Source organism: Cyprinus carpio, chromosome A9, assembly GCF_018340385.1.
Source record: "Cyprinus carpio isolate SPL01 chromosome A9, ASM1834038v1, whole genome shotgun sequence".
NCBI lineage: Eukaryota > Metazoa > Chordata > Actinopteri > Cypriniformes > Cyprinidae > Cyprinus > Cyprinus carpio.
The window spans coordinates 1422400-1437272 of record NC_056580.1 but is presented as its reverse complement, the minus strand read 5'-3'; the positions used below and the strand labels follow the sequence as shown (position 1 = coordinate 1437272).

At 36.0% G+C, this 14873-nt stretch overlaps 1 protein-coding gene across 6 annotated transcripts in view; it reads left to right on the top strand.

Moving 5' to 3' along the window:
• The window catches only part of galnt13 (UDP-N-acetyl-alpha-D-galactosamine:polypeptide N-acetylgalactosaminyltransferase 13), a 70344-nt gene extending 57023 nt beyond the window's left edge, over positions 1-13321 (top strand). For 4 of the 6 annotated variants that reach the window (XM_042763112.1, XM_042763116.1, XM_042763111.1 and 1 more), the window contains one exon: positions 12182-12300. Coding sequence is in view for 2 of the 6 variants with exons in the window: in XM_042763114.1 (XP_042619048.1) it covers positions 12182-12322 (141 nt within the window). In the remaining 4 variants the exon portion in view is untranslated. Of the gene's footprint in view, positions 1-12181 lie in introns of all 6 variants that reach the window. The other 2 variants (XM_042763114.1, XM_042763113.1) reach the window with 1 other exon arrangement.
• Positions 13322-14873: the final 1552 nt, after the last annotated feature.

Here is a 14873-nt window from a genome sequence, read left to right as displayed (position 1 = left end):
AATGTAGCTTACACATGCCTCTCTGTCATGTGCCCCACCAGTATGTTAACAAGTGCCCTTCTCATTTCATTTGACAAAGTATTGGTGGCCTTGCACTCTTCAAGGATTTCATCTCCTTTTGATTTTTCTTTTAAGGCAGCTAACTATGGAAGCAGATTGGTCTCAAATATAATTCACGCAAAAAACACGATTCACACATGCGTAGACAATTTCACATGCATGAAACCTAATTCACGTACACACAAAAAAAAAAAATTCACGTGCGTGAAAAAAAGATATATTCACAAAAAGCAATTCACATGCGCAAAATAAAATTATATATTCATACAATACATTTCACAAATGCAAAACACAATTCGTAGATATACAACTGTGCACAAAAACCTTTAAATGTTTCAAATGTACGAGTGTCTGAATGTACAAATCGTCATTTACTACGAATCCACTCGGATTTGTGTGTGTGTGTTTTTGAGACTTTCCTGGCAGAGCTCTCTTCCCACGTGGGTCTGTCGTACTCTTTAGCCAATCAGATGCGAGCTTACCATTCAACCAATCATATCATAAGCCACTGAGAGTGCATTCAGAAGCTCGCAGGCAATCGGGGAGACGTCAAGAGAGAAGCCCATAGAAGCCCTGGCGTTACATTTTAAAATACTATACAAAATAATTAATCAGAATACTTACACCTGCTCACTCACGCCAGAGAACTCCCCGCTCAAGCTCGCCGTCTCTGCAAGATTAACGATGGCAGTTTGCACGCACAGCTACTAGAAGATTTACATCTGTCAGACAGGTTGCTGACGTCATCAAGCTTAGTTTGATTCTGCGCGTCAGAAACGGAAGTTCTAAAAAATCGCTAAAAATGGGCTTCACTTGTCTCAATTGACTTCCAATTGGGTCGCTGTGTCCATTTCTTTTACTGTCTATGGGATTACTGATGTAAAGGGTTAATTTCCGTTCTAATTAATCCATATTGCGCAAAAGGTGCGCAGAATCGTGCTCCTTGAATGCAGTCTCAGTGGCTTATGATATGATTGTTGAATGGTAAGCTCGCATCTGATTGGCTAAAGAGTACGACAGACCCACGTGGGAAGAGAGCTCTGCCAGGAAAGTCTCAAAAACACACACACAAATCCGAGTGGATTCATAGTAAATGACGATTTGTACATTCAGACACTCGTACATTTTAAACATTCAAAGGTTTTTGTGCACAGTTGTATATCTACGAATTGTGTTTTGCATTTGTGAAATGTATTTTATGAATATATAATTGTATTTTGCGCATGTGAATTGCTTTTTGTGAATATATTTTTTTTTTTCACGCACGTGAATTTTTTTTGTGTGTACGTGAATTAGGTTTCATGCATGTGAAATTGTCTACGCATGTGTGAATCGTGTTTTTTGCGTGAATTATATTTGAGACCAATCTGCTTCCATAGCTAACACCATCTATGTTAAAACAAAAAAGAATATTTTGCTCATATATCATTCTTAGGCCTGTCACGATAAATACTTTTTGGTGCTACATATTGTCCCAGAAATCAATTGTGATAAATGATATTACTGACTTTTTTTCATTAGTTAGTCTATATTAGCATGATTATACAAATATTACACAAGCACAATGTGGAAGAAATGGTATCACAGACAAACACAGAGAACACAATGTTCAAGTTTGACTGTAACAGTATTTTAAATTGTTATAAGTGTTTTTTTTCCCTTGCATGTCAGTAATTTGTAAATAACACTACATGTTTCAAAACATCTTTTATTGTATTTAGTGGTTGTAACTATATTTCGCAGTATGAGAGTAATGGTGAGATTTTATGATATGATGTCTTTTAATTCATTAACAAGTAGGGCTTTAACATAACCTATTAAAAAACTCAGTGTCTGCTCTATCACAAATAATAAAAATAATAATAATATAAAAAAAATTGATATATTACATGTAGGCTATAATGTCTATAATTAAATGTGTGCATTTAAGTGTTTTTGTGGAATAAAATATAATAATAGCGCGCTTGTACTGCAAGACATTTAAAATGATGTGCCGATGCAATCACAAACACTTCAAATACAAAACTCTGTGTGCTGTAAAATAATGAAACCAAACAGGATACTATTTATGCCGCCTGGGTCCCTCTGACCTTAAGCATGTCAAAAATGAACCGAAACTCCATTGCCTCACAGACATGAAAAATATATCTATAGAACATGAAATGTTTTAATAATGAAACAATTCAAATAGAAAACATTCTTAGACTATGTAATCCATATGAAACATGTATATAGTGCACATCCACCGCAGAGATTATGATCAAGCATAAATCTGTGTTACTTGAATTTCAGTTTCATATTTAAATTTTGTTTAACATATCGTGATACGTATCGTGAACCCAGCATCGGGATATTTACCGAATGCTGAGTGTATCGTTACACCCCTAATCGTGTTTAAAGAAAGGTTTGCAACAACTGGAGGGTAAATGACAGAATTGTCATTTCTGTGTAAGCCGTATCCCTTTAGTCATTCTAGAATGATTGGGTGATTTTGTAGGGGAGTGTATCTGCATAGAAAGTAATAAACTACAAGCACAGATAAATACAACAGAACCACGGTAGCCAAGCCATGTTGTTCACATGCTATCAATGCGGCTGTGTGTGTGCAACGAAAACTGTGCACAAGTTCTGAAATCTTCTTGCACTTCAATGCTCGCTTGAATACTTTGAACACTGAATAGTGAACAGACAAGACATAAAAACATGTGCAAATTGTACAGTTTTACTCTGATGGTTAACCTTTGCAAATAATCAGCGAATCACTAAAGAATATATGAGATGTTGGAGATGGCGCCATCGGACAATCATTTTTATGTAAACACAATGGGCAATCTATCGCGTCACCAAAAATGATTGAGGTCATGTTTATACATTGTGTGACAAGTCAATACAGATATCATTGTGACAAGCCTATTCATTTAAAAACCAATACAACTTTAATACTCAAAGATTGGTTAGAGTAAGTAACTTGAATTATTGAATTAACTTGAATCTGTTTTTCATCATTTTTAATGATAACATAAATAAAAACATGAGAAACTCATGGTCACCTCCTTTGCTGATCTTTGCTCCTCTGCTGCTCCAACTCTGTCATCTTGCTGTGATGTTTTGGGCCTTTTGGCACATCTTTCAGAGGGCACATCTTGTTCACTAGATGAATGACTTGTCAGTGTATCTGTGCAGGAGCTGGCTGCTTCCTCTGCCAAAAAAAAACAAAACAAAACAAAACAAAAAAATACAATACAATACAATAACTGTGACCAATCTTTGTCACTGCACTATTTTATGTATGGATCAAAAGTACCTTCATTAAGATCTTTTATGATTAATGTTGATTTTGGGTTTTCTTCCAGCAACTCTTCCAAAATGTCTTGATCAATTTCAGTGTGGGACTCGTCATATATCTTCAAGTCTGCTTCAGTCTGTAAGTTAAATCTGCTTCGCACTGTAGACCAATAAAAGCAGTCATAACAGCTATACTAAATAACATGCCTAAAAATATGGGTTACAATACATCAATATTGATTGATGCATCAATGTACACACACACACACACAAAAAAAAGATTAACTTTGATTTCACAGAAGTGGTTTCTTGGATATTTTTGGATGTGTGTAAAGCGCAGAAAATAATGTTTGAGTGCCTTTTGCTTGTTGTGCTTAAATGATTAATTTTGCATACAAAGAAACTATTAAGAAACTTATTTTTCTTAATGTCCTTAATATGGTACAGGATGTGAAATATTCACAATTGCAATGTTCATGTTATACACTTTGGTTGATGAATTAATTAAGTTGTATTAAATAGACATTTAGCATTGTAATATTGATCACTGCAAATCACTGCAATTAAGGTGTGAGCAAATATCATAAATGCTGGCTAAGAGAATACTTTCAAATGCCCATAATTTAAAATAAGATAAAAACAAGGACACTTACCTTCATTTATGAAATCTGTAAAAGTGAATCCATTCTGTAACTTTATGAATTTCTTGGAGTCTCTGAACTGCACTTTCACAAACATGACGTTAACCTAAAGCAGAAAAAAGGTCTTAAAACATCTGTGTAGGTCAGGGATCCTCAAATCTGTACCACAAGATCCACTTTCCTGCAGTTTAGCTCTAACCATAATCAAACACACCTGAGCATGCTTATCAATGTCTTCAGGATCATTAGAAAATGCCAGGTAGGTGAGTTTGATCAGGGTTGGAAATAAACTGCAGTGCATTGGACCTCCAGGGCAAGATTTGAGAAACCCTGGTGTAGAGAGTCACTTTAATGTTTTTTATTTGTCTGTGACATCATAAAATAATTTGCTATATATTTTCAGTTCTACAAGCTGTATTATTATCTGAAACCTGCTATAATTTATATTCCATATTGTCTCGGGTTATATAATGCATTTAACACCAAATAAGCAAAAAAGAAAGAAAGAAAAACTATTAACAACAACAATAATTCAAAAACAAATAAAGGCACATTCAAAGTGGACACTTCAAGGTTTCTATAGAGAAATTTCTCATGCCTCATGTATTTCAAGGAAAGTGTGTGTTGTATTACTAAAGAGAGATTATACAATCAAATGGGGACTGTTTAAACATGTCCGTTACTCCTTCCCACACTAACTTATAATTAAAAATGGGTCCTTGGACTATTTTCTCCCGTCAGGTATCTCTGGCTCCACAACTTTGAAAACCCCTGTCTAACTACATTACACTGAGCACTTTTTTATGACTGTGTGACAGTGATATTTTAATTATGAGATAACTGATATACTGTTTTAACTGCTAAGTAAAGAAACACTGGCCTTGCTGCTCCACATGGCGAGTCAAAGAAAATGGCCTCTTCGAGAAATTTCAGGCTCTAAAGTGCGCGCAGCACGTCCTGAACGCTACACAAACCTGGCAGTTAACAGCATTTACACATACATACGCACAATATTCTAAACTGAATTTGACCATAAAGTAGCTGGTAACTTCGAACTAGTAACTAAAAGTGGTTGTTTTAGTCAGCCAGCTCCAGTACAAAAGTCCATATCAAATACATTTGAACATGCTTTTAAGACAAACGGCGAACGTTAAACACAAAGATAAACAACGATTTATCTAACTATTTCGATTTATGGAACGCTTATCTTCATGAAATAAAGAACTTAACTTACCTTCTGCGTTTTTCCCAGTTTATATGTAACATTAACGTAGGCTGTCTTATTTGCTCTGTAGCCCGAACTGGAGAAAATGATGTAACGTTATGTGAGAAAAGTTAACACTATTGGGTCAGCACGTCAAGAAAATATTGATTTTAAATAATGAGACTATAAATTACACACTGCAAAGAAAACTCACCGTCTACATTTCCAGTAAATGAGCACTGGCCTCGTCTGCAGGGTCAGTCGAAACAAATGGCGTCTGAGAGAAAAGTTTCAGCGCGCGCACTGCGCCCTTAGCGCTACACGAACTTGATATTTAACGAAATGTACAAATAAATAAAAAATAATAATTACACTGACCTATTAAATAGCTGTGTTAGTTGTTTCAATCAACCAGGTCAAGTATTAAAGTCCATATCAAATCAATTTGAACATACTTTTATAACAAGTACTGCTAAACCCAATCGAAAACAATTATTTACATAAATTTATGAAACACATCACTTACTTTATGCACTCCTCCAATTATAAATGTATAATAATCGTTCTGTATGCTTCTAGTTAAAAAAAAAACACACTTCTTCGCTCCGAGTGGCGATTTAAATAAAATGGCTTCAGCGAGAAGAGTTTTGTCTGGTTGAAGCCCGCACCACGTAAATGTCCCAGATGTGTAATCGCACTACCAGTGTTAATGAGGTCAGACTCTCAGTAGTTTCACCAGTCAGAGTAACCTTTTTACACCATCCATGTTAATTCAACACAATAACATTAACACTTTACTCTAAAACACCATAACACCAGGATTTTAACTCTGGTGATTTTGCTGTGTATGTAATCACCTTTGGTGTCCTGATCTCAAGTATCAGTGTTTGACTGACCTCTTCTTCAAACACCCCTGTATTATAGAGCTATGCTGTATGTTTTATGTTCTTGGTAAACATAAAACATACAGGTAAAATAGGCACAAGTTTGAATGAGTGTTATTGACTTTTGAGAGGAGCTCACAGCTGATGCGATCCGTCATTAGGGCGATGCTATCTGTGTCCTGCTCAGATGCACACAGATAAAAGCGTCTCACCCAGAGATCTCTGTAACCCACCACACACAGATACTACATTCATCTCTGAGAACCACGCAGCCTGTGACTGCCATTGTAGCAAAAATATATCTAATGGCTCCATATACTGTATTACTGCTTATTATTTTCCTTACCACCATCCATTTCTCCACCCTACTGTGACCAAGGACATTGTGTTACTCTCAGATACACAGCATTAACACATTTCCAAACATTTGTCCAGTTCTCTAGATTATCACTGTATCTTATTTTGCTACAGATGTACGGTAAAGCTATCTGTGCTACAAACCAAAGTATTTATGATTACCATAATAAATAAAATTATATGATAACAAAAACCAGATTTCAATATCAAGTAGCATAACATACTGTTTTCAGTACAGGTAAAATAGCTGGGAGTGGATGACCCATTGTATTAATATTTTTATTAACACATGCACACACACACACACACACACACACACAAACACGTTTATTTTTGTGAATTGTGTGGACATTCCATAGGCATAATGGTTTTTATACTTTACAAACTGCATGTGCTATTGCTCTACACCAACCCTACTCCTACCCCTTACAGGAAACTTTGTGCATTTTTACTTTCTCAAAAAAACTCATTCTGTATGGATTATAAGCGTTTTGAAAAATGGGGACATGGGTTATGACCTCATAAGTCACCCTCTCCTTGTGATACCTGTGTCATACCCATGTCATTATACAAAGTTGTGTCCTGATATGTCACAAAAACATGCGCGCACACACACACACACACACACACACACACACATATATATATGTATATATATGTGTGTGTGTGTGTGTGTGTGTGTGTGTGTGTGTGTGTGTGTGTGTGTGTGTGTGTGTGGTTGGAAAATCTTCTGATAAAATGTAAAATTAAGTAATAAGAAAGTTAATACATAAATATTTGTCACATTATGTAAGAGAAATAAAAGGCCTGTTCCTAATACTGCTGCTTTCAGTGAATAAGTTTTTATAATTTTTGTTGTGTGTTTGGGCTACTGTCATGTAGAAATCCTCTCTTTGATATGCTGAACAGAACTATAAAAAATTTAAGATTTCAGAAACACCAGATCATGATACACACTTGATACCTTTTATTGCATGTTGTATTTAAGAGAGTCTGTTGTTGCTGCTTCCAGTAATCTAGTACATTAGGTAAGGGACCTAAACTGAAACTGAGGTCTTTGAATGGGGGGAAATATTCCAGCTATTATGGTATAATTGAGATTTTGTAATTAAGTTTTTTTTTTTTTTTAATAAATGCAAATTAAATTACTTTCTGAATACAGCAACTGTTCATTTTATTCATAGGTTAATAGTAAAATAGAGGGAAAAGATAATTAAGTTATAAAAGTATATATTTAGCTTTATTATGTAACAGAGCCACTGGATGGTAGTAGGATCAGAATGATGTGAAAAGTGGCATCGATTTACAACACAGCACAGTTTAAAGGCATGTAGTTTGATTGAATTATATGGAATTTAATTTGAAAGCATAAGAAACATTAAATCAGTCAAGCAAACTTTTTATATATAGAATAATAATCAGACCTAAAACGTTTCAAACATGCATGAAAATACATATTTTTTCATATTATTTTGAGAATTATGAGCCGAGTAGTGGATTATGGCCTTAGATTGCATTTTGTCAGCATATCCGTGTCTGTTGTACTTATGCGTGTTGGGCTCATGAATATTAGCTTAAAGCTTTGGTTTTACACAAATTTCCCTCACATGGTCAAAATGAGTTTCAATGTAATAATTATTACTCAAAAAGTGGGGAGTAACTCCACATATGCACACACACACACACACACACACACACACACACACACACACACACACACACAATTATTTAGGTAGGATTCAGGTGAGCAGGTAAATGTTTTGAATTAATAGTTAACCTAGTAAAAGTGAAATTTCTGTCACCCTCACACTCTTTCCAAAAGCATAAATGCTTATCAGAATGTTCTTGCTGCTCATACAGTTAAAGCAGACAGCAAGCAAGGGTTGTCAGGCTCTAAAAAGCACCATAAGTTTTCGACTTGTGTGTTGTATTCCAAATCTTCTGCATCATCCAATAGTTATCGATGAGGAATCTTATTTGCTGAAAATACATTTTTCAATTGCAATTTTAAGCAGGTCTGAGTTTGCATAATTGCAAATGAATTTTGTCTGTTCAGCTTCGCTGTAAAGTGCTATTGGATCAGAAATGACTGAGAGCTCTGTGAGAATTCTACAACAGTATTAACTAGCTGCTGTTCTTTATGAACTCAAAATACTAAACATGAGACTGCATGCGGTCACCTCATTCGTCATGCTGTCTGCTGCATGAACTGTAAAATAGTGTCAGAGTCTGAGCAGTCTACAGTTGAGGAGAGGCAGAACAGTGCATATTCTCACCTATCTCTCAGTGTGAGACAGTGACTGATTACCTTCATTCAGAGCTGTTGAGGAGCAATCACCCGCAGGCCCCAGCCTTTTTGGAAGGGTGTCTGGACTCAGCAGGGCAGCAGCTTTCATTATCCACCTCTGGAGTTCTTCTGGATATCACGACGCTTACAGAGACAGTGTTGAATACCTTCTCTGCAGACTCAAATAGCTAAACAGGGTTGAAATGGGGTTAAATGTAATGATAGAGCAAAAAGCACAAACTAAAAATGTTTCATTAATCTTTAAAGATGCAAGATCCTTTACCACATAATTAGAGAAATAGAGACATAAAATGTATACCTATTGTATGTTCCCTGTCATTTTGAAACTATAGAATTGTACATTGTGACCAGAAGGTTTTGGAAATTCATGTAAATTCCAATACTTTACAAATTATATATTTCTTTTTTTGACCCAGCAGTCCCAAGCTTTTATTGAAGTAAACAATCGATCATTAGGCTAATAAGATTAAAAATTAAGTAAGGTCATCAAAGCAAAGTCATCAAATGTAAAATAATAAAGTGCATAATCTACACTATATAATTTAAATATGCTACAAAAGTTATTCAGTTAAAAGCAGTGAGTGTGTTTCTCTTTTTCTTTGGTTGTTTGATCAACATAGATGACATCAGTTGCAGCAGATATTAGGCTGATGCATGGATTGAATATACTTACTGAGTGATGTTCTCCAAATGTTTCTGACACGTGTGTGTATTCGGCCGTTCAAGAGCAGTAAGATGCACTAGACAACTCAGTTTGGGATAGCAGGAGCATGCTTTGGAGGATCAGACTGAGTACCGAAATAATTTCTTGTTCACAGTTTGTGTTTTTAAAGAGGTCATATTTTGCTATTTCAATTTTTCCTTTCTCTTTGGAGTGTTACAAGCTCTTGGTACATGAAGAAGATAATTAAAGTTGCAAAGACTAAAGTCTCAAATCCTAAGAGATATTCTTTATGAAGTTTAAGACTCTGCCATGCCCCCCTAAAACGGCTCATTCAAACACACCCCCACATATCTACGTCACTATGTGGAAATATTTGCGTAATGCAAATATTTAAAAAAAATATTATAAAGCTTCTAGAGCGCACATAAGTCTGAAGTACTTATGTGCGCTCTAGAACACGAGTTTTGAGCAGCAGAGTAGGCTTGTTGTTTCTCGGATCACAAATGGATTTATGTTCATGCAGTGCGATATGCAACACAACGCGTAAAAAAGACAATATAAGTCATTATAATCAGTAATTATGTCCCCACTGGATGCAACAGATGCCTCGTTTGTAATGGGTCTTGTTTGTTTTATCTCATCTAGTGATGTCGGGATTGCAAACAAATCTTTCTATTTAACTGGATCTTCTTAGTGAACCAGTCGAACCAGTTCACCAAATCGTACTGAATCATTTAAAATGGTTTTCATCTCCAGTACGCACTAATCCACAAATAACTTAAGATATTTGGTCTATAACATTCCTTACACTCCCTCTGATGCGATATAAACCAATATCCCGAGTTATTTAGTAGCTCCTAACAGTACATTCACTGAACTGCTAGAACAAAGCGATGATGGGATGTGCATGAGCAAAGCAGCTGGACTGAGTGCTGCTGGCCTGGGAGACTGCATAGTATGTTAAGGGCGTAACATTTCCGACACACGCTTGAGGCATTCAGCTAGTCACAAAGCACTAAATAGCTGGCCAATCAGAGCACACCTCGCTTTTCAGAGCGATGAGCTTTGTAAAAATCGACACGTTTCAGAAAGCGGGGCATAGAGGAGAAACTATAATGTACATTATATGGAAAATAATGTGTTTTTTAACATTAAACTGCATAAACACATTGCATTACATCAAATACACAAATAATGTTCTTTTTAGCAGCATCATATGACCCCTTTAAGGTAACATCATGCTAGTGACACCTGCTGGTCAAAACTGTGTAAATGCAGCAAAAACTTTGAAACATGCAAACCCATTCCTAATGTTTGATTGAAAGTATAATATATTAAATGCAATTAACATCATCAAATACCATTATATATTCTTTTATTAATTATGCTGGGCTAGTTTTGTTTGTTTAATGGAGGGCTTGTATAAACAGCCCAGTAAGAGACTTTTAACCACTAATCTTCCTTTTAAGTACTCTAAAACTGATCCAAGATCATGTAAAAATCCATAGACATTGGTTCAATGGTTCACCACTGGGGGGTGATCTCAGTGCAATTGCATGATTTACAGGTTCACAGAGATCATCGCCCCCAAAAGCAAACCATTGAAATCTTTGAACACACAGTCAATGGTTCATTGTTTTTTATTCTGGGCAATTTTCAATGATTTATGGTTTTGTTTTGGTAACTGCTTCAATCCACTGCTTCAAAACAAATGGTTTCGAATCTTCATGAATCAGTGCTTTGAAAGTGCCCATCACTACTTTAAGGAGTCCTGCGGATACATTAGCATACTGCAATTTAAACAATATAGCAAAATCTGTGATGCATCACTTGCTTTCAGTTTAGATGCAGTACTAGTTTTGTCTCTGGCTGTTCCTGATGTAAGTTAAAAATACAATTCTTCAGATGTTCATGTTAGTTCACACTGCATTAACTAATGTGAACAGATGCTACATTTGTATGAACAAATGTATTAGCAAACACTGAACTTACCATTAACTAAGAACAGTGTTGGGCACGTTACTCCAAAAATATAATTTATTACTCGATACTAGCTACTCCTTTTAAAAGTAATTATTATTACTTTACTTATCAGGCAACAGTAATTAGTTACACTACTAGTTACATTACTTTCCATTCACGCCCCACAGAAGTTGTAATTGTGTATTTTCCCGATAAAATTCTTCTAAAATGTTACTAACAATATATTTCTGCCTCATCCTTTGACCAAAATCTACACTGGATCACAGTCAGAAGTTTTTACAAGCACTCAATGGTGATTGATAGTGACTTTTAAATAAAAGTGTTGTATTAATTTTCATGTGTAAATTGAAGCTAATTGTAGCTATAATTTCTCTGTTACCCATATATATACATTCATAAAGTATTTTATCAAAAGAAATCACATAAGTTCATAATATTTTTAATTATAATAATATAATTTATATTGGGATCATAGGGATGTGGGTGGGCTAGCCATGTAATGCCAGAGTAAAGTAATGCCACAACTTACACGTGTTAATGATGGTAACTGTAATATCATTACTGAAATCTTATTATTAATTAGTTACACTACTAGTTACTGCAGAAAAGTAATATTATTACTGTAACTAATCACTAATAACTTGTTACTGCCCAACACTGACTAAGATTAACAAATATTTTGTTCAGTGTTAGTTTAATGAAACCTTAGTGTAACGTGTGAGATTCATCCATAACATGTTATTTTTCAAGTGTTGTTTGTTTTTCATTTCTCTTTAAATCTGTGTTTCCCCACAGCGGCTGACTCTGCTCCATGTGAACAGTAACCAGTGTCTGGACATGCCTTCTGAAGAAGATAAGATGGTTCCCACTCTCAGAGACTGCAGCGGCAGGCGATCACAGCAGTGGATCTTGAGGAACATGACGTTAACTGTCTGACAGAGCCGGCCACAACCAGTTCAGACCTGAATCTCGGCACACACCACACAACACGAGACCTGGAGTCAGGGTTATGGCCTTCTTCACAGCTCTGTGAACTGTCATTTTCTGGTTTATGATTGAGTCCAGCCAGGCTTTGATCAGGAGAACCACACACAGCCCATTTGCTGACCAATTTGTGACCAGGCTTGTGTCTCTGTTCGTGTCTGGACTGTTTTTTTTAGCTCTCAGATTCACTGGTCTGGGGTCAGATCACAGCTCATGACTAGCTCTTGGCGAGGTTTGAACACTTGCTGTCTCTAACCCGAGCATGTTTCACTGGCTATCTATGCTGCTCATCCTGTGTGGGAGTTCTGGTGCCTCTTAATATCCTACATGTCATATCTTTTACAGTAGCCCATATGTTTCTTTTGAGATGGAGTGATTGTGTCAGCTTCCACTGTGCTGAAGTGCATTTAACTCTGAGCAGAAGTTTAACTCAGCTCTGCTTTCCTTACAGCACCTAAAGGGATTGTGTGTTGGTCAGCGGATTGTATGCCAACTGTATTACTTGCTGCTGTTTCACAAAACTAACTTGATCTCTTTCAGGAAGGCTGTAATATATTCTTGACCTGCCTTAGAGGGATAGTTGCCCAAAAATTAAAATTATTAAAACTGTTTGAATTTCTTTCTTCTGTTGAACACAAAACTGGCACATTTTAGGTAACCTAAATTGTTTCATTGTTTTGAGTATACAAAACCTTTTTTTTTTTTTCTGAAACCAAGCTGAGGATTTCTAGTTCTATGTTTTGCCATGGCACTCAAAAAGAAGAATAAATGCTAAAATTAAGTGTTTTATAATATAGGAGTAGAAGATTTAGTAGTTTAGTAGAGCTAAAGGGGAAGTTGTGGCCTAATGGTTAGAGAGTCGGACTCACAATCCAAGGGTTGTGAGTTCGAGTCTCGGGCCGGCAGGAATTGTAGGTGGGGGGAGTGTATGTACAGCACTCTCTCCACCCTCAATACCACGACTGAGGTGCCCTTGAGTAAGGCACCGAACCCCCAACTGCTCCCCGGGCGCCGCAGCATAAATGGCTGTCCACTGCTCCGGGTGTGTGTTCATGGTGTGTGTGTGTTCACTGCTGTGTGTGTGCACTTTGGATGGGTTAAAAGCAGAGCAAGAATTCCGAGTATGGGTCACCATACTTGGCTGTGTCACTTCACTTTCACTAAATGGTGCCATGCTATTTTTGTTGTTGTTATTGTTGTTGTTTTGTTTTTGGAGGAGGGTGTATTATCATTATGGTGAAGAGTGGAGAATGAGCTTAGTTTGAGAGCACAATACTAATGCAATTAATGTAAAAGTTGTATAATTGTAAACTATTTGTAGTTAATAAGTCATTAACAAGGCATATTTAACTCTTTACATATGAGTTAATTAGACAATAATGATCTGTTAACTGCCGTGATAATGAATGAAGAACTCACTATTTGTACAGTGTTTATTAATGCATTAACTACAATTTATAAAGTATGAATTAACTATAAAGTAATATTTATTAAATTATTTGTATACTATGGAAGTCAATTGCCACCAGCAACTGCTTGGTTACCAACATTCTTCAAAATATTTAATTTTGTGTTCAACAGAAGTAAGATATTTCTACAGGGTTAGTTTTGGGTCAGCTATCCCTTTATTGAGGAAATTTAATCAGAAGAGCATGTAGACAGAAAAAACGGTAACACTTTACAATAAGGTTCATTAATAAACATTAGTTAACTACTTTAATTAAAATGAACTAAGCATGAACAATACTTCTACAGCATTTATTAACCCTAGTTAATGTTAATTTCAACATTTACTAATGCATTATTGAAATCAAAAGTTGTGCTTACTAACATTAGTTAATGCACTGTGAATTAACATGCACTAACAATGACTGCATTTTCATTACAACCTGTCCTCCAACTAATACACTCGTATAGGTCGTTTGTCCAAATCCCTGAAATACGACCCATCAGAGCGTATACTACAATTGCGCCCCTATCGGCAAAAGGTCATTTTCATATTAATGTTTTGTACTCTTTTATTTGCACTGTGATTTGCATTTTGTGTAGCTCAGTTGGTAGATTATTGCGTTATACCTTGGTATGCAATCATGCTATCATGGGTTCAATCCCAGAGAACGGACGTGCACGTAAAATGTATATGCTCAAAAAATCATAATTTAGCATGATTTCTGTGAGGGTTAGGTTTAGGGGGTGGGGTTAGGTGTGGTCATTCGAACGAATAAGGCACCTAGTAAAATATGTACGAATTACTGTGAGATCGGTGTAAAAAGTCCACACATTGCATATAAATAAACGTGCGTTTTGATTGGTAATGACGTTATACGTCATTTCATGACGCGATACTGTCATTATTTTTACGCCCGCTAGAGGCCGCTTAACTTTAAAACGTAAATATAGGTCGTAATAAGGTGCTTGCACAAACGACCTATATGGTCGTTTTTTGTTGGAGGACAGGCTCTTTCATTAAAGGGGTCATATGATGCGACTTCAAATTTTCCTT